Source organism: Leucoraja erinacea, chromosome 3 (assembly GCF_028641065.1).
Source record: "Leucoraja erinacea ecotype New England chromosome 3, Leri_hhj_1, whole genome shotgun sequence".
Lineage (NCBI taxonomy): Eukaryota > Metazoa > Chordata > Chondrichthyes > Rajiformes > Rajidae > Leucoraja > Leucoraja erinaceus.
The window spans coordinates 41,360,977-41,388,621 of NC_073379.1; the positions used below are offsets into that span (position 1 = coordinate 41,360,977).

At 44.5% G+C, this 27,645-nt stretch overlaps 1 protein-coding gene across 1 annotated transcript in view; it reads right to left on the minus strand.

Annotated features, from left to right (window-relative positions):
- The window catches only part of pgm5 (phosphoglucomutase 5), a 134,797-nt gene that overhangs the window by 41,520 nt on the left and 65,632 nt on the right, over positions 1–27,645 (minus strand). Inside the window, exon 7 of the mRNA XM_055632514.1 lies at positions 679–794. Coding sequence (XP_055488489.1) covers positions 679–794 — 116 coding nt within the window. The remainder of the gene's footprint in view (positions 1–678; positions 795–27,645) is intronic.

The window sequence follows — 27,645 nt, forward strand, 5'->3', positions numbered from 1 at the left end:
CCGATTGCACTGATATATCACCAGTTGTAGCAGGTGGTACCAGTTAACTCTGAAGGGAGCTTATATTTTTTCTAAACAACAAAAAGTCTGCATGTGTCTGAAAAGGAAAGAGCTCAGTGTCATAGACTGACAGTCGGCACGAGTTCACAGAGACGATGGGCCAAATGGCCTCCTCCTGTATGCCTCCACCTGAGCCTACAACATCACTCTGGACATCCATAAGGCATCAACAAACAGGCGCACACAAATGGGACTCTGACACTCTGTGCCAGCACTTTTCATAAATAAAATGAAAACCACAGATATTCTTTGAAATCATGTATTTGCTTATTTTTAAGAAAACTATGCATAGATGTATCAGTGTGATGGGTTGTTTCAAATTCAATATCATAGTAGTTGTTTACAGTGATAACTCCTTAATGACGGACAGAATTAAATAGAATTGACAACACTGAACCAGGTCACTGGGCCCATCTGGAGTATGGAGGTTCCCTCTTGTTCCATTGACTTCATCCAGACTTGCACTTCCAGATCAGTACTGAGGAGGTGTTGCACTCTTAGAAGTGCCAGCTTCCAGCTCCATAAGCTATCTGGTCTGGCTCTCTCTTAATTCATTCCGTGCTGTTTTACACCATGTGGTCATGGGTTTAATACGATGGTTGCGAAGGAGTGCATTACCTGTACCAAAGCTCTCCTCCCCACAGAGAGAGCATTTTCCAGCATCCATCAAATTCCCAAAGAACTTCCAACCTGTTGGAGTTTCATATACCGGTATCTTCATGGCTTCTCCCACCCTATAAAAGCAAAACAGGGGGAATTGTAGCTTTAGTGAAAGGAATGGTTAAAATAAACCAGGGGATCAGAAGCTGACAACTTTAAGCTCAGCCAAAAAGACAAGGCTAACTTTCCCATCATAGTATTGTTAGAGATGCCATCTTTGGAAGTGGCACTAAATAGGAGAAAATCCTCTTATCAGTGTTTTGAAGCACAGGCAATTATTTTAAGACTTTAGACTTTAGAAATACAGCATGGAAACAGGCCCTTTAGCCCACCAGTCACGCACAGCAATCACCCACACACTAGCACTATCCTACACACTAGGGACAACTTTACAATTTACAGAAGTCAATTAACCTAGAAACCTGCTTGGCTGGAGTGTGAGAGGAAACCAGAGCACCCAGAGAAAACCCTCATGGTCACAGGGAGAAGGTACAAACTTTGTACAGACAAGCACCCGTAGTTAGGATCGAACCCAGGTCTCTGGCACTGTAAGGCAGCAACTCTATCACTGTGCTACTATGCTACCCAATTTTTGTGTCCCAAATGACATTCATTTCCCTACCAACCTAAAGTATAGATCATCTCCTTGTTATTATTCATTGCTATACTCAAGTTAGTTGCTAGGTATTTTATTTTACAATAGTGACTACAATAAAAAGATTTGTGCCCTTTTACAACCTCAGGACATCCAAACTCTCTTCACAGCCACTGAAGTATTATTGAAGAGGTCACCATGTAGAAAATACAGCAGCCATTTGGCCAAAACCAAGCCTCGCAAAAAATAATTATTCATGTTGATTTACAAATAAATATTGGCCACTAAGGTATCGGTTCTGTACTCTCTGTAAACAGCTCCTCCATGGATGGTCTACATGTGCTTCTGCCATTGTTTACAAACCGCACAGTTCAGAGCTCAGGAAAGATCTATTCACTTGGAAGGACATAGCGTACGATTTACAACTGGGATGACATAAAATAGCTTTGATGGGTGTCATCTGCGTGGATTTATATATCACATAAAAGAGAAGATAAAGGGTAATTATTTTGAGGTGTTTCACGATTAAAGGAGTTTAGTTTAGTTTAATTTAGGTATACAGTGCGGAAACAGGCCCTTCGGCCCATCGAGCCCAGCAATCCCTACTAGAGGACAATTTACTGTTTTTACCAAAGGCAAATTAACCTACAAACATGTACATCTTTGGGGTGCGGGAAGAAACCGGAGAACCTGGAGAAAAGGGTGAATGTACAAGCTCCGTACGAACAGCACCCATGGTCAGGATCAAACCCGGGCCTCTGGCGTAGTAAGGTGGCAACTCTACCGCGCACCACATTTCCGCCACAAAATTGTTTTGCATGTAATAGTTGAGAGAGGAAAGAGAGAAAGCAATTCCACAAGTAAAGGGGACATCATATTATAATTAGAAGCAGGCTGTTGATCGGCTGTCCCGGGAAGCACGTCCTCATACAAAGAGCAATGCAAATCTACTACAAGCTGTTGAGCTGGAGGTCAGTAGAACATTTCAAAATGGAGAGGGGCATTTTTTCAATGTGCAAAGAGTGTTGAGATTTACATAATGAAGATAAAGTACATGGATTTAAGATGTGCATAGGGCATTATCTAATTGAATGTTGTAACAAGCTCAAGGGACTGTAGAGCCTCCTGCTGTGCGGATGTCCTTTCCCCTCCGAGAACACAGAATGACACTCCCTCACCTTGCCACAGGAGGTGATCCATGTATTCTTTCCATCTGTTCCAAATGTCATTGAGATGTGAAATCATTCTGATTAAATGAACACTGTGCAACAAAAGGGAGAATTTTCCATTGCAAGGCAAACGTTGCCCGCTCAGATTATTCATTCAAAGAACAGTCATTGTATCCACATGCCCTTTGTTCTTGCCACTGCCGTTGGAAGTTAAGTGCTGAGTTGAAATCAGAGATCGGAAAAGTGACCCAAATTCTAACACTACAGAGATTAACCATTTCTCTTCAGAGTGGACACTGAACAGTTCCTGCATCGTTGCCATGCTTACATACATCATATCACACTGCCTCCCGGCATAGTGATGCAGCTGGTAGAGCTGCTGCGTCATAGCACCAGAGACCCAAGTTCGATCCTGACCTCAGGTGCTTTCCTGGTAGAGTTTGCATGTTCTCCCTGTGATCGCGTGGGTTTCCTCCGGGCGCTCCGGTTTCCTTCCAATTCTCAAAGACGTGCAGGTTTGTGGGATAATTGCCCCTTGTAAATTGACCCTAATGTGTGGGGAATGGATGAGAAAGTGGGATACGATAGAACTAATGTGAGCGGGTGATCGATGGCCAGTGTGGACTTGGTGGAGGACCGTTTGCTTGCTGTATCCTTCAATCAATTAACCACTTAGGGAGCTAAATAAAATAGCCCTTGGAGGAGCCAGAATGTGCAACAAACCCACTGCAAGCTGCAGTCCAGTTTCAAGGTGCCTGATCGTCAGAACAACTCCTGGGTACGGCCAGCACTAATGGTACAGTTGGTTGGTTGGATGAATCAGTGGAGATCTTCAATACTGCTCTGCACTGCTCTGCATTCTGGATGAGTGGTGCATGGAGGAAGAGCAGGTCTCTACATTCCTCTCTACCTCACATTCCTCTTTTAATAAGCTCCGTAAAATCTATCTCTGTCACCAACCTTTTGATCATCTGTTGGTCAGGTTCAGTGTCAAATTTTATTTAATAACATTGCTACAAAACTCCTTTGGAATGTTTTCCTATATTAAGGACATTATATAAAAGCAAGTTGTGAAATTGGACAATGTCTGCTCATCCCATTGTTCCTCATGCAACACACATAAACACCATAAACACCACCCCTTTACTCTGTTCAACAATCTAACAACATTCATGAAAGGTCCAGTGTTATTTGATCATATTTGACAGAGCAAGCAACCCACATATTGGCTGAGCAAAGCCTTAATGCACTACACATTGGGTTAAATCATTGCGGGAGGAAATTACAATATGTGGCCCTTTCTGACCTGACTTGGGATAAAAGAAACATTTTGATTTTTATTATCTCCACATAACTCAAAAGTGAACTTAGACCACTCTTGCAATTGGAACCAAAATCTGCTTCTCTTTGTTTTGTAAAAACCTCCTTTCACTCTTTTGGAAAGTGTCATATCTGAGTTTAATTTTAGCAGAAAATAGCCAGGTTTGACAATAAAAAACGGTAATTTTGATGCTATTCATTAATAGAGCCACAATCACGCTTTTGTTTAGAGCAAAAACATTTCTGGACATTTTGATAGTTGTTTTTGAAGGACGTATTCAGTCGATCACCAACTGTTGCAGCTCCAGATCACAGAGAATCATTCACGTCAGAGCATGTGGACGCGATTAATCCTGGGCAATTCTAGGAAATAGAGTGGTGGTGGTTCTGAGGGCGGGGGAGTGTCTCACATGTGTGAGACTGCGAGTGTTTGTCAGTAGGCGTCCGTGGATTAGGGTGGGCGAGCAGGCAGCTCTGAAGCAAAGGTGAGGCGAGATCCCCATTAGGCTGATGATCGAAGGAAACAAGACCGTGAGGCCAAAATAAAGGCCCAGTGTCTGATTTGTCCTCGTGCCCTCAAGTAAACGTCCTCAGGATATTGATGGTTGGGGTCATCGTGATAGTGATGGTCAGAGAGGGGTGATCCAATGCTCTTTTGTTGAATATTCCTTGCCAGTTTGCAGGGACATACTGTATACTAAGACAAACATCAAGTGCCGCTGGAAGATCATCGACTCTGTGAAAGATGCACTTTGGTCTGCTTGAAGCCTGTTGTTCTAATGAGCAAGTGTAATGAGAATTCCATAAGGGATTGGTGGCATCTGGCACATTGCAGCCTGCTGGAGTACATGCTGAAGGATGCACAGAAGCTTGGCACAGCCAATGCAAAGGCTATGTGAGAGGAGGAACTACAATCTAAGGTCCTGCAGCCACTTGGCACTGAGAGGCAGGGCCCAGTGTAACAGTTCCACAAACACAGCCTAATAAGGGTGGCACAGTGGTACAGCGGTAGAGTTCCTGCCTTACAGCGCCAGGGATCTGGGTTCGATCCTGACTTCTGGTGCTGTCCGTATGGAGTTTGTACGTTCTTCCCGTGACCGCATGGGTTCTCTCTGGGTTCTCTAGTTTCCTCTCACACTTCAAAGACATACAGGTTTGTAGGTTAATTGTTTTCAGTAAAAATTGTAAATTGTCCCTAGTGTGTAGGATGGTGCAAGTGTACGGGGATCGCTGGTCGACGTGGACTCGGTAGGCCATAGGGCCCGTTTCCGTGCTGTTTCTCTAAACAAAACACTTAGAGAGTGTAATGTTTAAAAGGCTGCGGAAATGGCTTTGGGACTTTGTGAATGGAATGGATCAACTTGATGACACTATGAATATATCGACGATACCATTTAACAAAATAATGTATCGAGTGTCTTACATTTCCAGCATGCTGTTTAGTTGAATGACATTTAAGCCCCTCTCCCACATAGTTGATTTTTTCCGCAACTAAGCTGTTTTCACATGGTCGTGGGGTGATGCCTATGTGGTCGTTAGTTGTCTCCTCAAGTCGCCGAAAGAGTCGCAACGTTTTTCTGGTCGCCGCTGGATTTTGAAATGTTCAAAACCTTTCAGTGACTGTGGGCTTGACGTAGCTTGTCTTCCCCTGTCGTAGGTGCTGTTGCGGGTTATTGCCAGGATGATGCAGGTTGTCACCAGGTGACGTTGGTTGTCGCCGGGCGCTGACTTCGGTGAATTCCATTGACGACTACCTATGTCAAGCTACTTGGTCAACTAGGTGGTAGGTGTCATAGACATAGTCGTGGGGGGGGGGGTCCAGGCACCTCTTTTTCGGCGACCTGCTACGACTGTGACAGTCGCCAGCAGTTGCCAAAAAAAATCGCCTAAGTGGGACAGGCCCTTTATTTTAAAATGAAAGATTACCTGGTATTTATCAGCCCATTCTTAAATGTTGTCCAAATTTTTACCAGCAGGTTGATTCATTATCTAGGGAACTGTGAATGGAACTGAACACTGCACAACCATCGGTGAACTTCCCCAGGTCTGGCTGTATGATGGAGCTACAGCAGCTGAAGATTATTATGCCTTAATTTAAAAGCTCCATTCTTCAACAGTGATATAGTGGCTCAGTGCATTGGTTCTATTTGACAGCTTTGTCCATGGAATGACAGGATTTGTGGCTCAGCACTTACTGTAGCATGAATTTGTGCGCATCTAAATCCCGCTGCCCACTCGTAACTCATGTGAACCCTCCATGTCTATGGATAGTGACCTCCAGTGGCTACATGTCTGGCAAAGTCTTGACTTTCAAAATGGCATTCAAATCCCTCCATGACGTAGTCTCCCCCTCATCCCTGCGGTCTTCTCCAACTCTCCAGGATTGGTATTCATCTTATTCTGATTTATTTGTTTCCACATTTTCATTTGACCTGCCCACTGGTGCTACCTCCAAACTCAGGGACATTCCTGCCTCCCTTCTACGTTTAGACATTTGTTAGATCGTCCACCTCCATCGAGCCTTTGGTCATCTGTCCCAATGTCTGCTCAAGTACCTCAAGGTCACATTTACTTTGGCAACATTCTTACAAAAAACTGGTGTATGAATTTTTTTTTTAAATTGAAAGAATGGAAAGTTGTTTTCACTTTTATTTCCTCACTAGAAGGCTGTAGGCCAAATGCAGGCCACTAGGACTAGTATAGATGGCCGGCATAGAAATGGCAGGCTGTAAGAAGACCTGTATCTGGCCTGTACGACGCTCTGACAGTCAATGTCTCTATTTTATTTGCTGATAGATTTCTTATGTCAGATAATCGCAATGTAAACACAAAGTTAGCGGCCCGTAAATGTGCCACTGAACATTAACCACATGCAAAAGATGAATTAAATGAAAAATGTGCCCGTCACAGCTTGACATCATATTGTATGCTTTTCATGGATGAGAGGGAGACCTGGTTGAAATTTACGAGTCGTCCTTAAATACAATAGAGGTGCCAGAAGACTGGAGGGTGGCTAATGTTGTACCCCTTTTCAAGAAGGGCTGCAGGGAAAATGCTGGGAACTATGGGCCGGGATAGTCAGCATGGGTTTTTACGTGGGAGGTCGTGTCTCACAAATCTGACGGATTTTTTTTGAAGACGTGACCAAAAAGCTTGATGAGGGCAGACCTGTAGATGTTGTGTACATGGACTTCAGCAAGGCATTCAACAAGGTTCTGCATGGCAGGCTGCTCTGGAAGGTTAGATCGCATGGGATCCAAGGAGAGATAGCTGAATGGATAGCAAATTGGCTCCATGGAAGGAAGCAGAGGGTAATGGAGGAAGGTTGCTTCTCGGACTGGAGGCCAATGACTACTGATGTGCCTCAGGGTTCGGTGCTGGGACCGTTACTGTTTGTTATCTACATGAATGATTTCGATGAGAACATACAGGGCAAGATTAGCAAGTTTGCTGATGATACAAAAGTTAGTGGTTTTGCAGATAGTGAAGTTGGTTGTGAATGATTGCAGCAGGATCTGGATCAATTGGCCAGGTGGGCGGAGGAATGGTTGATGAAATTTAATACAGAGAAGTGTGAGGTGTTACATTTTGGGATGTCAAACAAGGGCAGGACCTACACAATAAATGGTAGGCCTCTGGGTAGTGTTGTAGAGCAGAGGGATCTAGCAGTACAGGTGGATGGTTCCTTGAAGGTGGAGTAGCAGGTAGATAAGGTGGTCAAAAAGGCTTTTGGCACTTTAGCCTTCATCAGTCAGAGTATTGAGTATAGAAGTTGGGAGGCCATGTTGCAGTTGTATAAGACGTTGGTGAGACCGCATCTTAAATATTGTATTCAGTTCTAGGCACCATGTTATAGGAAAGATATTGTCAAGCTTGAAAGGGTTCAGAAAAGATTTACGAGGATGTTGCCAGGACTAGAGGGTGTGAGCTATAGGAAGAGGTTGAGTAGGCTAGGTCACTATTCCATGGAGCGCAGGAGGATGAGGGGAGATCTTATAGAGGTATACAAAATCATGAGAGGAATTGATTGGGTCGATGCATGGAGTCTTTGCCCAGAGTAGGGGAATCGAAGACTAGAGGACATAGGTTCAAGGTGAAGGGGAAAAGATTTAATAGGAATTTGAGGGGTAACATTTTCACACAGAGGGTGGTGGGTGTATGGAACAAGCTGACAGAGGAGGTAGTTGAGGCTGGGACTATCCCATCGTTTAAGAAACAGTTAGACAGGTACATGGATAGGACAGGTTTGGAGGGATATGGACCAAGCACGGGCAAGTAGGACTAGTGTAGCTGGAACATTGTTGGCCGGTGTGGGCGAGTTGGGCCGAAGGGCCTGTTTCCACACTGTATCATTCTATGACTCTATGACTCCACAGTTACGGCAATGAGTGAGACTACCTTTTATGTTGTAGTAAATATAATTAAATCAAGGTTTTGTTATAGCTATGGTTCTATTGTAAAATCTCAGCTCAAAATAGACGAGACTGTTTAAGAGTTTATAAATAGATCTCTTTCCTCTCCCGATGTGCAGTAGATAAAAGAGCACTTTCTCTGCAAATATACTGTAACAGTTTACAGACCAATACTGACTGTAAAAGTTTCTATAGGTATGTAAAAAGGAAATCATTCCTGAAGACGAATGTACAATCAGAGACAGGTGAATTTATAATAGGAAACAAGGAAATGACAGAACAGTTAAATGAGTTCACAAACAATCTCTTGGAAATACTAGGGGACCGAGGGTCTAGTGGGAGGAAGGAACTGAAGGGAATCCACATGTCAGAAAATGTTGTTAGGTGAGGAAAAACCTCTTCACCCAGAGAGTTGTGAATCTGTGGAATTCTCTGCCCCAGAAGGCAGTGAAGGCCAAATCACTGGACGTTTTCAAGAGAAAGTTAGATTTAGCTCTTAGCGCTAATGGAATCAAGGGATATGGGGAAAAAGCCAGAACGGGATACTGATTTTGGATGATCAGCCATGATCATATTGAATGGTTACTCGAAGGGCCAAATGGCCTACTCCTACACCTATTTTCTATGTTTCCATGTTTCTATATCCTTCACTCTCTTTCCTTTCTTGTTGCATTACCTGTTGTACTCATGTATGGTTCGATTGTACTCAAGTACAGTATGATTTGCCTGGATTACATATAAAACAATTTAGTGGCATCACGGTGGCGCAGCTGTAGACACCTGGTTCAATCCTGACTACAGGTGCTGTCTGTTTGGAGTTTGTACATTCTCATCGTGACCGCATAAGTTTTCTCCGGGTGCTCCAGTTTCCTCCCACATTCTAAAGACCTAGGCTAATTGGCTTTGGTTAAAGTTGTAAAATGACCCTAGTGTGTAGGATAGTGTTAGTGTACAGGGATCAATGGTCGGTGCAGACTCGGTGGGCCAATGGGCCTGTTTCTGCACTGTATATCTAAATTAACCTGAACTAAAATGTCACTATCTCAGTATATGCAATGCATTTTTAATGTAATGTTGCCCCTTGTCTGGACCTAGAGTCCGTAATAAAGTTTATTATTATTATTATTATTATTATTATTATTATTATTATTATTATTATACGTGATAATAATAAACAAATACCAATTCCAATGCTTCATACGCTCTATAAATAGCGAAAGATGCGTTGGGGAAGCTGCCGTTGTTCTCTTTGACAGAACTGGTTAAATGGAAATTTAGTTGAGGTGTTTAAAGCCATGAGGCATTTTGATTAAAGTAAATAAGAAAATGATTCGAGTGGCAGAAAAATAATAGCATATTAGACCTGTACCGCACTGAAAAAGACCCTTCGGCCCACCTTCTTCATGCCGACCAAGTTGCCTAACCACGCTGGTCACTTATCTGTGTTTGGCCCATAGCCCTCCAAACCTTTCCTACCCATGAGCATCCTTTAGAGGTTGCAATTATACCCTCCTCTACCACTTTCTCTGGCAGTTCATTCCAGATAGGTACTACCCCCTTGTGCGAAAAAGTCGCCCCTTAGATCACATTGAAATCTTTCCCCTCTCACCTTAAACCTATGCTCTCTAGTTTTAAACTCCCTTACCCTGGGGAAAAGGCTGTAGTTATTCACCTTATCTATGCCCCCCTTGGTGATTTCATAAACCTCTATAAAATCACCCCTCAGCCTCCTATGCTCCAGGGAAAAAAGTTCCAGCCCAACCCTATGGACGCAGCAACATCCTTGTCATTTTTTCTAGTTTTGGACACAGATTTAAGGTGATTGGAAAAAAGAACAGGACAGGAGATGAGAAATTGTTGAGGAGATTTCAGTGCTCTCGTGAAAATTACCCAAGCTGATGTTATTTATGCATTATGTGCTATATTATTTCTGAAATGGAATCTTGAACTTGTTTTTTAATTACAATTGTTAAGGAAGATTACTTAAACTATGGCCGATGCCATTTTAATGCTGGGAGAGTTTTCAGTAGAATGTTATTAATGTCTGTAGCAGAAAACTGACCAATCTGGATTTGGTTTATGATGCCCATTTTCTGCCTGTGCAGAGGTATGGAACTAGTCGAATAATGCCCAAGGCTGTTACCGTGACTCTAGGGACTGAAGCCAGAGCAAATTGAATAGAATAATGAATGAGCAAAATCTGTTTCTATTTAAACAATTTTAGCATCTCTACAAACATAAGAACAAGAGCGATTCTATTGGACTGAGCCAGATTCAGTATTCAATAGGATCACAGCTGATATATATCCTAACTCCGTTACCCATATAAGATCCAAAGCCCTTGATAATACCACTATTTTACAGATAACTCTCAATCTCAAGTGTCTTTGTAGTGCTGGCACACTGTCTCACATGAAGATGATATACTGTAGCAACTGCGTCTCCCATTGTCCTGGGAAGTTTGTGGCAGTGATGTTTCATCAACCCTTTACAGCTCTACTAAAGGCAGAATTCATTATTATTAGTCATTCTGAGGATTTGGGATTATAGGCCTAGACTGTATTTAATTGTTGTTCCCTAATTACCCATTTAGAACTGGGGGTGAGCTGCCTTCTTGAATTGCTGCAATCCTTAAGGTGTGGACATACAGTACGTACAATGCCATCTTCTGTTTCATCTCTCTTTATTACCGATTTAAACCTTGCAACTCCATCCCTTACCCTCGATAACTACTCCTGCCTTCAACACTAAGCCATGCCCTTGATTCCATCATGTGTAGGACAGAACTGCAGATGCTGGTTTAAGTCGAAGGTAGACACAAAATGCTGGAGTAACTCAGCGGGACAGGCAGCATCTGTGGAGAGAAGGAATGGGTGACGTTTCGGGTCGAGACCCTTCTTCAGACTGATGTCAGGGTAGGGGGTGGGACAAAGATAGAATGTAGTCGGAGACAGTAAGACTAGTGGAAGAACTGGGAAGGGCGAGAGGTTGGAGAGAGAAAACAAGGGCAGTTAGGAAGTTGGAGAAGTCAATGTTCATACCACCGGGGGGCTAAATTATCCAAGCGAAATATGAGGTGCTGTTCCTCCAAATTGCGCTGGGCCTCACTCTGACCATGGAGGAGGCCCAGGCCAGAAAGGTCAGATTGGGAATGGGAGGGGGAGTTAAAGTGTTGAGCAACCGGGAGATTGGGTAGGTTAAGACTCAATACGTCTTAACCTACCTGGGCTTCAGAAGTCAATGACTCCAATGACTGTTGGTGAACAAAGCTGAAAGGATGTTACTGGGATGAAGACAAAGGTGCTCAACATCAAGACAAAGACCAACATTAGTTATTGAACGTTGAAACAATGTACGAAACAGGAAACATACAGCAGAGATCAGATGATACAACTTGATTCTACATCCTGGGTGTCAGTGAGAGGAGAAAGGAAGGATTAGATAGGTTAATAACAGCATCAGGATAATTTTGAAACAGAAAAAGACACAAAGTTCAGGGGTAACTCAGCTGGTCAGGCAGCATCTCTGGAGAACATGGATAGGTGACGTTTTGGGTCGGGACCCTTCTTCATTATTGGATAATCATTCCAATAATGTTGGATAATGCTGCTGTACTTTGGATGGATCATTGACAATACTTTGTTGCTATGTTCATGAAGAAAGTGAAGTGATTCCTGATTGAGTGCAAGCCCATCAGCCTGGGCTTATGAGAGCCAGGCTGAAAGGCAAAGCAACATCACCTGATTCAGTACGTCACTCTGCCAAATCACAGGGAAGAAGAAGCAAAGCACAGGTTCTACCTCACACCATAGGCAGAGTTGGAGAATGCATCCCATCATGACTTAACTCACCGTGGCAGAAGCGATTGCCAAGATGAACAAGAACAACACTAACAGATTAATGGGAAGTTGCAAACGTGACACTCAGATTAATGGGAAGTTGCAAACGTGACACTGTGCATAAAAACAGAAGCAGACTTGTTGACACCTCAGCAAAATGAACGTTATTTCAGCATGGTGAACTGACCTGTTAGCAGAGATAAGAACTAGACTGATAATCAATAACAAAGGGCCACCTTCACTAAGAGATGTGAAAGTGAGAAGGCAAGCAGGGACCATGCCTCATGGCAACCTCCATGAAATTAAGTCTGAGAAGTGTGTATCCACCAAACATCGTCATAACATGACAACGGTAAGCTTTTCCCACTGAGAGTAGGGAAGATTCAAACAAGGGAACATGACTTGAGAATTAAGAGACAGAAGTTTAGGGGTAACATGAGGGGGAACTTCTTTACTCAGAGAGTGGTAGCTGTGTGAAATGAGCTTCCAGTGAAGGTGGCGGAGGCAGGTTCGATTTTATAATTTAAAAATAAATTGGATAGTTATATGGACAGAAAAGGAATGGAGGGTTATGGTCTGAGTGCAGGTAGATGGGACTAGGGGAGAATAAGTGTTCGGCACGGACTAGAAGGGCCGAGATGGCCTGTTTCCGTGCTGTAATTGTTATATGGTTATATGGTTATACAAGTCCTCTGAAATACAGAAAGTCTTCACTCTGCAGTTAAAGAGCAAACCTCAGGGACTTGTTGAGGAGGAGGGAAACATAGGTGGGAAACAAATAAGTTAAGAGCAATCTATAAACAAAATTGTGAAACTTATTTTGATGATGCGAAACAAGAAAGGAAGAGGTGAATTGCATCTAGTGTATAGATTGCTTTAGAAACTAGACAAGCCCTGAAGAAATGGGAGCAATCAACAAGGTGACCCAGATTACTGGCATAAATGGTGGCTGTTTAAACATATACTCATCAGGGACAAACAAGGCCACCCTCAGTAAACAGTCTACTGGACTGAGGTTTTTAAAGAGCTGCTGAACAAGGAGCCATGTACAGAGGAAGCAATCATTCTAGAGCCTGAAGATGCTGACACAAATAGCCCAACAGGAGATGAAAGTATTTAGATGAATGGATCTGTTAAAATGGGCAAGTAAGGACAATGTCAATGCAGAATTTATGAAGGTGAGGGCTGATTTAGTAGAATTTATCCTAGGCTTCTATTCACATAAGCCTTAGAAAAGGAACAAATCCCAGGTGAGAGGTCCAATAAAGTTTGTAGCAAAGATACCCGAGAAAGGAGCATTCAATGGTTGTAATAACGTGCACTTTTTGTGACTGTACGTGCCGGTACATTTTATTTTGTTTCCCAACCATATGATATATAGGTTTATTAAACCAGTGTACCAACACCTTTTTTGTCTACAAAAAAAGCACTGGTGACGATTTTCCTCATATTACACTCTTATCTGCAGCAAGCCAAACATTATATAAGACTCTGGCCAGTTTAAATCAAAGATGGTGCTGTTCTGAGAAAACAAACAAGCCAGGTTTCCGAAACAGCTCAAGAGACCGGATCAGCTCTTTCATCGACAAAACATAACGAATTATGTTGAGAATGGTGATGACACCTCCACGTAAACCTCGTGGACCTCAACAAAGTTGTTGCTGCATTTAGAGAACTGGTCCTGTGGAATCCCTCTTCACACTATCAATCGCCACAAAGGCTTCTGCTCCATTTTACATGCAGCGTTGATGACAGTAAGCTCTGGTTTGAAATGAAAATGGGAGCAGGTCAAGAACATGCCCTGTCTGCAATTCTATTTAAAATTGCCTTGGATTGTATATCGTGGAGTACAACACAAGACATTACAAGGAGCATCTGAAGGAAACCCATCACATCCCTTACAGGCCATCGTTATGAAGGTGAACCACTCTCCCATCACATCTTCAACACCACATACGTGTACTTCACAACCCAAATTGTTACATAGAACATAGAATAGTACAGCACAGGAATTGGCCCTTCAACCCACAATGTCTATAATGCCAGTTTAAACTAGTCTCCTCTGTCCGTATGTGTTCCCTATCCCTCCATTCCATCTCTGAAAAAATCCATGATCATTTTTGGCCCAGGATCAAGGATCTACTGCCGTAGAGCAGCCAAGAGGATACCAATACTCCACCAGGAGGTGGTTGTCCATGAGCTTTGGATGGAAGTCTATTCCACCAGGAGAAAAGCGATGAGACAGACGCCTGAAGGCAGCCACACACGGCCATCTGAAAACAGCATGACAAAGAACTGTGGAAGCCAAATTGAACAACCTGGGCCAGAGGTGGGGGCTATTGAAATACTTGCTGCAAACATACCGTAATGGAAGAGCTCTGTAACACTATGTGCAATGTTTCTTTATGCAGGTGTGTAGTGTGTGTGTGCTTGTATGTATTGGTGTCTGTATTCGCGTCTGTGCAGGTGAAGGTTAAGAATGGATGAGGCTTACCTATCTGTACTCTTCAATTAAATAACCTTCTAGTGACCACTATCTAAACTATCTAAGTGGATACTGGATTGATTCAGCCTTCCATTAGGGTTGCCATCTTTCTCACTCCCAATAAGGGACAAATGGTCAAAATAAGGGACAAATTCCCGACGGCAATTTGTTGACTGACTTGGCCGTGGTTGGGTGAATGAGGAGTTGGCCCGGGTGCTGGACTGCACACAAAGCCCAGCTGGTGGGCCAGCTGAGGAGTTTTGGTCCGACACCACATCCAACTCATGAACCGATGATCGGCCTTGAGAAGGAGGGGTGGTGGCGTCGGGAGGTAAGCAAAGTTCCGAAGGTCGGACAGCTGGCATGGCTGCCGACCGACGGGGCCCCGGGCGAGACGCTGCTGCTGCACTCCATGGGCTGCACTACGTTGGGACGGGTGAGGCGGGACCGGACGCGGCGCTCCAACACGACAATCCACTCGATCCGAGTAGTAGCGGTCAAATACAGGACAAGGGCGGTCTTGTATTGGACAAACCAATTTAGCCCAATATACGGGATGTCCCGGCTAATACGGGTCAATTGGCAACCCTACCTTCCATGAACTTTGCATAGGCATGAAGCACATATTTAGGCCATTTGGCTCTTCGCGCCAGTGACAGGTTTGTGCTCCACACGGCTCTCCTCCCATCTCTCTTCATCTCCCCATATCCTTCCATTCCTTTCTCCCTTTCCCCTTTAACCCATCTTTGCTACTCATCACAACCCGTCCCTGCGGCAGTGAGTTCCACATTTTCACCACTCTCTTAGTGAGCCCTGGGCCTAATTCTGCATGCATTCTTTACAAGCCCCATGAATGTTACAGCAACGTTACAGCACCCCATGTCAAGGTTAACTTAGTTTGATTAATGAGTTGCGAGAACCAGGAATGCTCTGCCTCTCTAATTGTTGAGCATGGAGGAAAGAACTGTAATTGTGACTGAAATGTGCCAAGTATAACATACAGTCCTCACTTTCATCAATATAATCATCTTCTTTAGATTGCCTTCATTTATAAACTTCTATCTTAGACGTTAGACTTTAGAAATACAGCGCGGAAATAGGCCCTTCGGCCCACACCAACCAGTGATTGTCCTGTACACGAACACTATCCTACACACTAGGGACAATATACAATTTTACCGAAGCCAATTAACCCACAAACATGTCGGTCTTTGGAGTGCGGGAGGAAACCAGAGCACCATGATTAAGCCCACACGGTCACAGGGAGAACATACAAACTCTGTACAGACAGCACCGGTAGTCATGATTGAGCCCAGGTCTCTGGCGCTGTAAGGCAGCAACTCTACTGCTACGCCTCTGTGCCCCCCTAACGTTGACATCCCATTGTACTTTCCAATTAAGAACTTTCAATCACTGTTGTAATGTAGGAAACACAGTGTGTATTATTTATTCATGTGTGTATATATTTATATTACGGTATATGGACACACTGATCTGTTTTGTAGTAAATGCCGACTATGTTCTGTTGTGCTGAAGCAAAGCAAGAATTTCATTGTCCTATCAGGGACACATGACAATAAACTCACTTGAACACTTGGACTTGAACACTTGAACACTTGAATTAGTACACAGCAGATTCCCATAACTGCAATGCAATGATGATGTGGGATGCATATTTGCTCCAGCACAGCCAATTAGGATGGAGATGAGGGGAATGTCTCCACTGAAGTGTCGGCCTGTATTTTGTGTTCAGGGTTCAGTAGTGGGGCTTGAACCCACAACCTTGTGCTGCCCACAGACAGAGCTGACACTTGGTTTAAATCAGCCTTTGAGATGTCCTGCATTACAACAGTGCACTGCAAAAATACTTCACTGGCTGTAACGTGCTTTGAGGCACTCTGAGGTCATGCAAGTCACTGCAGAAAAGCACGTTCTTTATTTCCTCCTCTATTATGGCACCCTAAAACAAACTAAAACTTTCAATAATGACATTATCCCTTTAAGATCATCTGTTGTGCTTTGACGTGATTTTTCATGCATTCTTCATGAGGCCCTGACTAGCAATGAAACTAAATAGAACTTATTTATTGCACACAAACTCCCTGCAATTCCCCAAAAGGATATGGTGGAGACTGTCCTCATTGTACATTGTACCTCTAGGACGAAGACATGTAATCCCCTGTAGATGAAACTTTTTTCTGGCAAAATGCTTGAGTTCAATTTGTTTTCTCAGATGGGGAGGATGCAGTGTTTTCCTGAAGGGCTGTGATGGACCTTGGCAGTGTCAGTCTCCAATTACGAGCATTCCCTTGCTGTGTGGAATTATTGCTGCAGTGGGCTTGACTTCACACTGCTCTGCCAAACATTCAGAAACTCCCATCGGACAGAAACATGTTTCTTGTTTCCATCCAGCTAATAATCTCGCTGGTGTTCTGCAGCTGGGGCGGGGTGGTGGAAATGAATGGGGGTAGGGAAAGCTATAGAAAGTTTAGCTGCAATCTGTTCCTGTTTATCCGCATGCTGTCTCCTGTCTGTGTTGTCTTTCTTGCCAGAAATTCATTCGTTGCCATGAAGCAGCTCAGCACAGAAGTAATTTAGTACTGTGTGGCAAGCTACAAACTAAAATTCTGCAGTTCTTAAAGTAATTCTCAGAACACCATATGCAATAGGTTCAGGAGTGTGCTGCATGTTCATTCACACCATGGCTCACCCCTGCTCTCTCTTGCTGTCCCACTCCCATCCCTTGATTCCCCATTCAATTGACCCATCTTGAATTCACTCAGCGTCCAAGCATCACCATCCTTATGGGAGAGAAAAGATTTGCAGCTTTTTGAGGGACTAAACTTCTCCTCTGCCTGTGTTTGTTTTTAGACGGAGCTCTACAAATACACCAATGGACCCTACTTTCCCCATTGCCCTGCATGTCTCGTGAAGAAGGTTCCCCACCTGAAATATTGCCTATCCATGTTCTCCAGAGATGCTGCGTGATCCGCTGAGTTCCTGCATCATGTTGTATCCAACGCAAGATTTCAGCATCTGCAATTCCTAGTGTCTGCAAATCGTTCCTTATTCAAGTACTTATTCAATTACTAGACCACTAGTATAGTCGCTGTGGGCGGAATGGCTTCCCGGCTCGCTTTGAAATTCGAAGAGGGAGTTTTTTTTTCCAATTGGGTCTGTTCCCCCAATGTGCGGTTGTGGGGGGGGGCGGCATGCAGCGTCACACACTAATTATCCCCCCCCCCCGCACTCATGCTAATTACCCCCTTGATATTATATTAATATTTTTAATTTGCTCCTTTTACCCCATAAACACCCTATCTACTGACGCATAGCCCCCAACTTGCAGTCACACCTAGAGAGGGGGGGGGGGGGGGGGGGGTAGAGGTGAGGGCAAAGAGAGAGAAGGGGCAGAGACACAGAGAGAGACAGAGACACAGAGGGGGCAAGAGGGAGAGGGGGGTGGAGAGGAGGAGAAGAGGGAGGGTGGGTGAGGGGGGAAAGGGGGGAAGAGGGGGAGGAGGAGAGAGAGAGAGAGAGAGGGTGAGGAGGGGGAGAGAGGGAGGATGCTGAGAGGGGGGGGAGGGGGGAGGGTGGGGAGAGAAGGGTGGAGGGGAGTAGGTTTAGGGGAGGGAGGGTGGGGGAGGGGAGAGAGAGGGGGGGGGGGGAGGAGAGGGGGGGGAGGAGAGAGGAGAGGGGGGGAGGAGAGAGGGGGAGAGACGGGGGGGGGAGGGGGGGGGGAGGGGGGGAGGGGGGGGGGGGAGGGGAGCGGGGGGGGGAGGGGGGGGGGGGGGGGGGAGGAGGGGGTTTGCGGGGGGGTTGAGGGGGTGGAGAGGGGGGGAGGGAGGGGGAGGGGGGGGGAAGATGGTAGGGGTGTGTGGAGGGAGGGGGTTTAGGGGAGGAATGGTGGGGAGGCGATGGAGGGGGGGGAGAAAAAGAGGGGAGGGAGAGAGAGGGGGGGAGGGGGGGAGGGGAGGGGGGGGGAGGAGGGGGGAGAGGGGGAGAGGAGAGAGAGAGAGAGGAGAGGGGGTGGGAGAGGAGAGGGGGGGGGAGAGGGAGGGGGGGAGAGTAGACATGTGTTCAGTGTTATTCACTGCTCAGAGAAACGTGACCCTCTGCCTTCCTCCAGCTTGCAGACACTGATTGAGGCACACCACTTCCTGGTTTTATGGTCCCTCCCCCCCTGCCGCCAGCAGGGGCAGCAGAGAGAATGGGGAATTTTGTAAAATCATTAATATCTCTGTCATTTTTCATGGACGGGAAAAATCCTCGGCACACATACAGCAGAGGGGGGCTCTGAGCAAGGTGGCCAAAAATGATAGCCGTAGGTGGCGGCGTTCTCTCGGAAATCGCAGCACAGATGGCCAAAACCAGTTAAGAACAGACTTTCAGTAATATAGATTTTTTGAAAATATAGTTGAATCTGCTTTTGCCCTACTTTCAAGGCAGTGCTTTTCCAGGTCCCAAAAACTCACTGTCTAAACATTGTTTTTCTTCTCCCTGTGTCTTTCTCCATTTATTTAAATTCTACATTTTGTCATTCATGGTTGCAGCTCAAAGGTCCGAATCCAAAGATCAGCACCAAATCATCATCATTCTGGAGAAAGCAGTCCTAGCTTGTGCTATCAGCACAGTAGTACAGCGGTAATGTTATTGGATTACTATGCAAAGTACCTGAGCCGTTGAGCAAGAGTCGTGAATTTAAATCCCAGCCCAGTAAATTTGGAGAACTTTACACATCATTGAAATAAAATCTGGACTAAAAAGTTGGTAACGGTAACCTTGAGCATCAAAATACAGGATTGCCAAATAAACCTGCTTGAATTACTGATGTCCTTCAGGAAAAATAAAGCTGCCATTCTTAGCTGCCAATGTCTGACTCCAAACCCACCAATGTAGTTGAGTTCACATGGCCTCGGGGAAATTAAGAATGAACAATAAATGCTGACCTTGTCAGTGACATCCACATTCTGTGAATAGATGAGTTAAAAAAAAGATTCACTCTGTATCCTCTTTTCCAGTATTATTCTAAGTAAACTTCCACCACGCACACTCCAAGCCCTTGATGTCTTTCCAGACGTGTGGTGCCTGTGACTGGACATATCATACATGTGTTTTTCCTCTGAACAGCACCATAAATGTGTCGTCAGTCATGTTATTTATGTGAGAATCTGTGCAGCTTCTCCAGACCTATAAGCCACAGCAATTCTGTATTCCTCCAGTGTTGGCTTCCTATCTCCAGGTTTTAATCAATCCAGCCTTGGCAGCTGTACAATATGCTGCCAGGACCCTAAACTCTTGAATCTCCTCACTTAAAACTCTGCCTCTGTACTTCTCCTTCTCCCCCTTCAATGTCTACTTTAAACCATACCTTTGGCAATGATTTTGGTATCTGTCCTAATATTTCACCTGGTTCAGTGACAAATGTCCTTTGGTCATCAAGGATCCCCACCATGCAGGTCATGCCTGGTTCTCCCTACCACTGTTGGGCAGGAGCCACAGAAGCCTCGAAGTCCCACACCAGCAGGTTTACAAAGAGCTCCTTTCCTACAACAGGTTCTTGCATCCAGGTGCACAACCCTAATCCTACCTCGCTATTGGAAACATAGAAACATAGAAACATAGAAAATAGGTGCAGGAGTAGGCCATTCGGCCCTTCGAGCCTGCACCGTCATTCAATATGATCATGGCTGATCATCCAACTCAGTATCCTGTACCTGCCTTCTCTCCATACCCCCTGATCCCTTTAGCCACAAGGGCCACATCTAACTCCCTCTTAAATATAGCCAATGAACTAGCCTCAACTACCTTCTGCAGGAGAGAATTCCAGAGATTCACCACTCTCTGTTGAAAAAAGTGAAAAATATGAACAATATGTATCTCCATTTGCACTATCATGGACCTTTTTTTCTAATTGCATATTTTTGCATTAGTGCCTTGTTTTTTTGCAGTCTTGTTCTATTCTTTTAGAATTCACGAGTAATTGATGTATAATTTATGTTTTTGTATGCTGTCTAAGTACATGCCTATGATGCTGCTGCAAGCCGGATTTCCATTTCACACAAAGGGTGGTGGGTGTATGGAACAAGCTGCCAGAGGAGGTAGTTGAGGCTGGGGCTATCCCAACATTTAAGAAACAGTTAGACAGGTACTTGGATAGGACAAGTTCAGATTCAGATTCAAATTCAGATTATTAAGTTTGGAGGGATATGGATCAAGCGCAGGCAGGTGGGACTAGTTAACGCAGGCATGTGGGACAAGTTGAGCCGAAGGGCTTGTTTCCACACTGTATCACTCTTATGACTATTGTACATGCACTTCATCACTGCTATGCATATGACAATAAACTCACCTTGACTTGTGTGGCACATAGAATGTTTTTACTCTGTTCAGTATAAATGTAAAAGTATTCTTAGACTGTGGGCAGATCCCACAGAAAATAATGTATCCAGTTCCAGTCACCAGATAGGCGAGCGAGAAGCCGAGAAATGTCACCAGAATCATTTCTAGCATAAAGAACCACAAAAGACTCAAGAAACTTTGGTCTATTTGCATTAGAACACCACAGAGGTGAAACCAACATGATCACAATGAGGGTTACACAGAAAAGCTGGAGAAACTCAGAGGGTGAGGTGCTGGTCTTGGCTAAACGTTTCGGGCCAAACCCTTCTTCAGACCAATGAGGTGCTGGTCTTGGCTAACAAATAGGACATCGGGACCTACCTCCCGGCTTTTAGTGACTGTGCTCCAAGACTGCTTGGTGCAGTCATGTTCCGCCCTTACTGGGGATGGTGTAAATGATGGTATTGAATGGATGGTCAAATGTGTAATCAGGAACATTCACAGACCACCAAGGTAAAGGATGTCACATAAAAAGCACTCAATATTAGACTGGATATGAAATCTCATTTCATCAGAGATGTCAAGTTAAGGTGCAGTTGGTTCTATGGAACTCCACCTGAAGATAATTACTGTTTGATTTTTTTGTCATTTTGTTTACTTCAAACGCCTCTTACTTTGTGGATTTCTGTACCGTTTGCATGTGTTATTTTGCATGCATTGAGAACATCATTGGAATCTGTCCAAATGCATCATAATGGCTGTCACCAGTTTAGAACTAAGTTTTTCCTCCCACTATTTTTTTTTGTTCCTACGTGCAAAAGGAAGCTTTGTGATGACTGTTTCAAAACTCTGGATGGAAACGATCTGTATTTGATGTTACATTTGTTCTGTTGGCTAATCATCACTAAAATATTGATAGGAGCACAATAATCACAAAACCCCAATGGCGCAGCAGTAGAGTTGCTGCCTTACAGCACCAGAGACCAGGGTTCAATCTTGACTACGGGTGCTGTCTGTATAAAGTTTGTACGTTCTCCCCGTGACCTGCATGGATTTTCTCCGGATGCTCCGGTTTCTTCTTCCACTCCAAAGCCGTACATGTTTGTAGGTTAATTGGTTTTGGTAAAATTGTTAATTGTCTCTAGTGAGTGTAGGATAGTGTTAGTGTGCGGGGATCGCTGGTCGGTGCGGACTCAGTGGGCCGAAGGGCCTGGTACTGCATTGTATCTCTACACTAAACTAAACTAAACCACACAGGGGCCGGGAAGAGTATTAGTGGTCTGCATAGTCAACATAGTGATGGATTCTAATGGACTAACAGACATGGGATGATGAGAGATCATCAGTGTAAACCAGGTGAGAGGGAACAGATCAGTGGTTATTCTGTTCCTACAGAGTAGCTGACTTTACAGGATACATTGCTTGTATATCTGGTGTTTACGGATTCTCTGCCTTTAAGAGGGAGCTGGGATGTCTTTTTAGACAACTCTGATGTGCAGGACTAACAGGGCTGGATTCCTGACCTGATGTGGTCATATGGAAATGACACGGAATAATTATTTTCCATTCCTCCGCCGCCGAGGCAGTGGGGTTCATAAATTCATAAGGTGGGTATGGCCATATCAAGTTTGTGGGGCTGACCCATCTCTCCCTCCTAACCCCATTCACCTGCCTGCTCCCCATAACCCCAGACATCCGTACTAATCAAGAATCTATCTATCTATGCCTGAGAAATATCCATTGATATGTTTGTGGGAAAGATTTTAGATGTGGGACAAGGGAGACATCTTTAATCATGATGAAAAGGCCATCAAGTTTGAACAAGACCTTAGGATCCCAATCTTTTTCAGCCTTTAATATCTGACATTGCAAAGATTGCTGCATCAATCTGAACTTGCTTTCTGCTCTCGAGGCATATCCCAAAAGGGGGAGATAGAAGGACGGCAAGAGAACGGGGATCTTGAGCTGGGTTTACCCATCCTTTCCTGTGGATGCTGCAACAATTGCAAGAGAGCACTTGTCAAGTTTATTTTCCCCAGGAAAAATGCAGCATCTGATGTGTATAGCCCGACATGACCTAGTGCACCACAGGGGGGGCTTGCTTAAGGCTAATACATTCCAAACTCAAAAGCTCACTGTCCCAACAGTCTGTAAATGGGATAGATAAAAGCAACAGTACATAGCCAGCATGGATCAAAAGTGGGCCAACTGTTCCACTGGAACAAAAATAACTTGGTATTAAGTTGCAGGTCAATGCCATATTATAAAGCATCATTTTAAAATGCAGCGACATGCAACCCAACAAACCAAGCCCTTGATAGCAAGGCAGCATTTGACTGAGTGCAACAGTAAAACGTTTGAATAAATCTGTATTCAAAGAACATCAAGAGAAAAACTCTTCTCTGGTTGGAGTTAAACTTTACACAAAGAAAAAGGAAGGTGGTTGTGGTTGTTGAAGGTCAATCATCTCAGTCCCAGGACAACCAGCATCACCTGCTTTGTCAATGACCTTGCATCATCATGTCAGACGCTGGGGATCACAGATGACTACAGATTGTTTAGTTACATTCAAAGGTTTCAAAGCTCTGTTTATTGTCACGAGTAGCAATTAAGGTACAGTCCACGCATTCACGAAGCGTGACTTCAACAACATTCAAGCATCAGGGACTAGATTGCTGGATTGCAACAGAACTCTAGTACCTGAGTAGTGCATCACCCAATGAGACTAATGTTCTGCATGGGTAATTCTTCAGTGAAATTCTACCTGAAACTGTTGGTGTCCAACAGCATGAAAGTCATAATGTAACAAAGATGCTGGAGTAACTCAGCAGGTCAGGCCGCATCACTGGAGAACACGGATAGGAGACATTTCAGGTCGGAACCCTCCTTGAGACACAGCAGGGGGGCGGAAATGAAATCTGGGAGAGAGAAGGGGCAGGACAGAGCATGGCCAGTAATAGGTGGGAACAGGCGAGGGAATTATTTGATGTGTAGGAAAGAACTGCAGATGCTGGTTTTAATCGAATATAGACAAAAAATGCTGGAGTAATTCAGCGGGACAGGCAGTATCTCTGGAGAGAAGAAATGGGTGATGTTTCGGGTCGAGACCCTTCTTTAGACTTCAGACAAATTTGGGGTTATTTGATAGGCAGATTGTTGGACAGAGAAGGGGCTGCGGAACGTTTTGAAAGTGGGGTGGGTTGAGCGATCACTGATCACTGACCTCAGGGGTACCCAGTGAAGGAGCGGAGCGGAGCGAACAAGCGGGAGGCAGGGTGGCTCAATTCTTATTTTTTGTTGTTGCTTGACCTCCAAAAACTGGGAGATAATACACGCCATCCCCCAACTCAAAAAGTGGGGGATATATCCCTCATCCACCCCCCCCCCCCTCTCTCCTTCCTCTCAGGACTGACTCTCTCTCCCTCCCTCTCGGGGCCGACTCTCTCCCTCTCGGGGCCGACAGACTCACTCACTCTCTCTCCCTCCCTCTCGGGGCCGACAGACTCACTCACTCTCTCTCCCTCCCTCTCGGGGCTGACTCTCTTCCCCTCGGGGCCGACAGACTCACTCACTCTCTCTCCCTCCCTACCGCTCGTCGGCTAATCAGAGCACTTTGTTCACTGCCCCATATCTCGATTGTGAATCGCGCTGTGATTGGCCGTTGAGCGGAGGGGCGGGAGGGTTTTGGGGGGGGCAGTCGGTTTCCGCCACGGCTGGTCGTGGTTTTGCCCAAAGATCATGGAGTGAAGCTCCGCTCTATGATCTTTGGATTTGCTGCGCTCATTGTGCGCTTGTTATGACATTCTGGATGTCGGAGATCCTCAGAAGAAGAGAAAAATATACGCCTGGGGGGCCGGATAATTTCGGGTTATGAAGCATGTCTGGCCAAAAAAGTAGAGGGGCTGTAGCCCCCCCCCAGCTCCGCGGCCCATGCAAACTAATGTAACACCGCATAGAACTAAAGGTATCACACCACTTGGCACTGGACCCCATGTGATCTAACCGTGTAGAGGTGCCTACTATTTAGTCTGACGTGCATCTGATGAGGTTCCACATGATAGGCAGCTCTGGAAGATTAGATCACATGGAATCCAGGAAGAGCTAGCCAACTTGATAGAGAATTGGCTTCATGGAAGAAAGAAGGTGATGGTGGAAGGTTATTTCTTGGACTGCCGGCCTGTAACTAGTGGTGTGCCTCAGGAATTGGTGCGGGGCCCATTGCTGTTTGTGTTTATACCAATGACTTGGATAAGAATATACAAGGCATGAAGAATACGTTTGCAGATGACACTAAAGAGGGTGGTACCAGAGATGGTTATCAACAAATACAGCAGGATCTTGATCAGTTGGGCAAGTCGGCTGAGGAATGGCTGATGGAGTTTCATGCAGATAAGTGTGAAGGGTTGCATTTTTGGAAGTCAAACCCTAGCAGGACCTTTGCCACATTAATGGTGGGACACCACATGAAAATTGTGATGTTATACTGCATGGAATGAACAGTGTAAGATTGCATAGACCTGGAGCTGTAACACTGTATGAAAATAGTTGGGTTGCACTGCATGAAAATAATGGTACAACTATTGCATGGAAACAGTGGTGTAGCACATCATGGAACTAAAAGTATAACTGCCTGATACCAGTGGTGATACTGTACATCAGGTGAAACTCATGAAGTAACAAGAAATGAAACTATGGTAAAAGTACACAAGCAACTCACAGTATAATTTCACATAGAACTCAGTTTAACTGCACCTGAAACTCTGGGTGTAATTCTACATGTAACTATCCCTGAAACCAAAGTGTAGCTGACCTGAAATTTACAGTGTAACTGTAAGCAACGGGTGGTTGCTTTCTCTTTTCTTTCTGATCAACAAAACAGAAAATCACTAGCCCTGGGACAACTGCAAATCATTGCGCAGTGTCCTACAGATCATGTTGATTCTGGATCTGACAAAAACAGATGTTTCCTTTCAGTGCAGCTAGTGCCCTCCAGGGTATCCATTTCATCCATTTTGATAATTAAGAATACTTCACATTGTGACATGTTTTCTATCATTGTGTCAATGATGCTGAGTAATGGTAATTCTTGTTATTATCTTAAGCTGTTATTATATTGTACCAAAGAACACTCTGGGTAAAACCTATGTATACTATAGAAATATCCTCATAATCGCCCACCATACTTCAACAATATGCTCATTCAATTCTTGGAATATGCTAGCTTCACTATGTCTTAGAAATACTCTAGATACACCTCAAACTACACTGTGGAAATAACCTAGATATAATCCAGATGTACTATACCCTATAAATGGACTAAAAATACCCTCACGCTACCCGAGGAATAACTTAGAAATACCCTCATTAAAATCAAAGGATATCCTTCCTATGCCAAGAAGCACATCAGCATTACTTGAGATCTATCCTAGACATTGACTAGTAATTCCCATCCTCTGCTCTAAGAAGATTCTTATTGTACACTTACAATACCCTGGCTAAATTCTAAAATTATCACAGACATCGATCTTGGTAATTCACATCGCAGGGCAATGGTAAGTAAGGTGGGCCTAAAATTGTAGCGCTATCGTGTGCCTTTGTGGTGGAGTGATGCCTAAGGTGGCTGGATGGCAGGGCAAGTGGAAAAGTGGTTTGAAAAGTGATTTTTGTGAAGTTTAAAATATGAATAACTTGTAAAATATAACATCAACCCAAACGAAACGTGTTTCGTTTACATCACAGGACAATGGTGAATAAGATGGGCCAAAAATTGTAGCGCCTTCGTGTACCGTTTTGGCGCGGTTTTGGGATTTCACGTGCATGCATACAAACAAACAAACAAGTTCAGAGATTTAGTAATATATACTAGACCAGGAGCGGGCCCATTGGGCCCGTCCCCCAAGGTAATATTCCACTACTGAACCATAGCCCCCAACTTTGCAGGCGTGGCTGACGGGTTCCCGTTGTGACGCCAGAGATCCCTGTTGTGACGCGAGTCACGGCAACCCTCCCCCAACTGCGCAGGCGCAGCCGGCCAGTGAGTGCGTGACTGCGACCTTGTGTAAAGTTCAAAATGTCAATAACCTGTAAAATATAAGATCTTCGTGAACGCATCTCACACCCTCTTCAATGAAAATCACAATTTAAATAAAAATGAAACCCCCTATCCCACCCCCCCCCCCCCCCCCTCCCACAATGAAACTCGCTATGTTTTTTTTAATGAAAGCTCCCCCCTATCCCACCCCCCACCAATGAAAATCGCAATGTTTTTTTTTAATGGAATTCTCAATAAAAATTGTGTTTTTTCTTTAAAATTAACCTAAACACAATGTTAGTTGTTAATGAAAATGGTAGAATTTGATTAAACGTAGTTCTGCTACACCTTGTGTTTCCACAACTCTAATTGGATATATAATGTAACTGGTGAATTAAGGAACACCATTTGTATTACATGGGATGAATTGGTTATAACACAATACGGATTGGTGACTAGAGAACCACTTCAGATTCAGATTCAATTTTAATTGTCATTGTCAGTGTACAGTACAGAGACAACGAATTGCATTTAGCATCTCCCTTGAAGAGCGACATAGCAAACGATTTGAATAAATAATAATAAGTGTCCAGTCGGGGGGGGGGGGGGGGGGGTGTGGTGATGGCAGTCACGAGGTACGTTGTTGAGTAGAGTGACAGCCGCCGGAAAGAAGCTGTTCCTCGACCTGCTGGTTCGGCAACGGAGAGACCTGTAGCGCCTCCCGGATGGTAG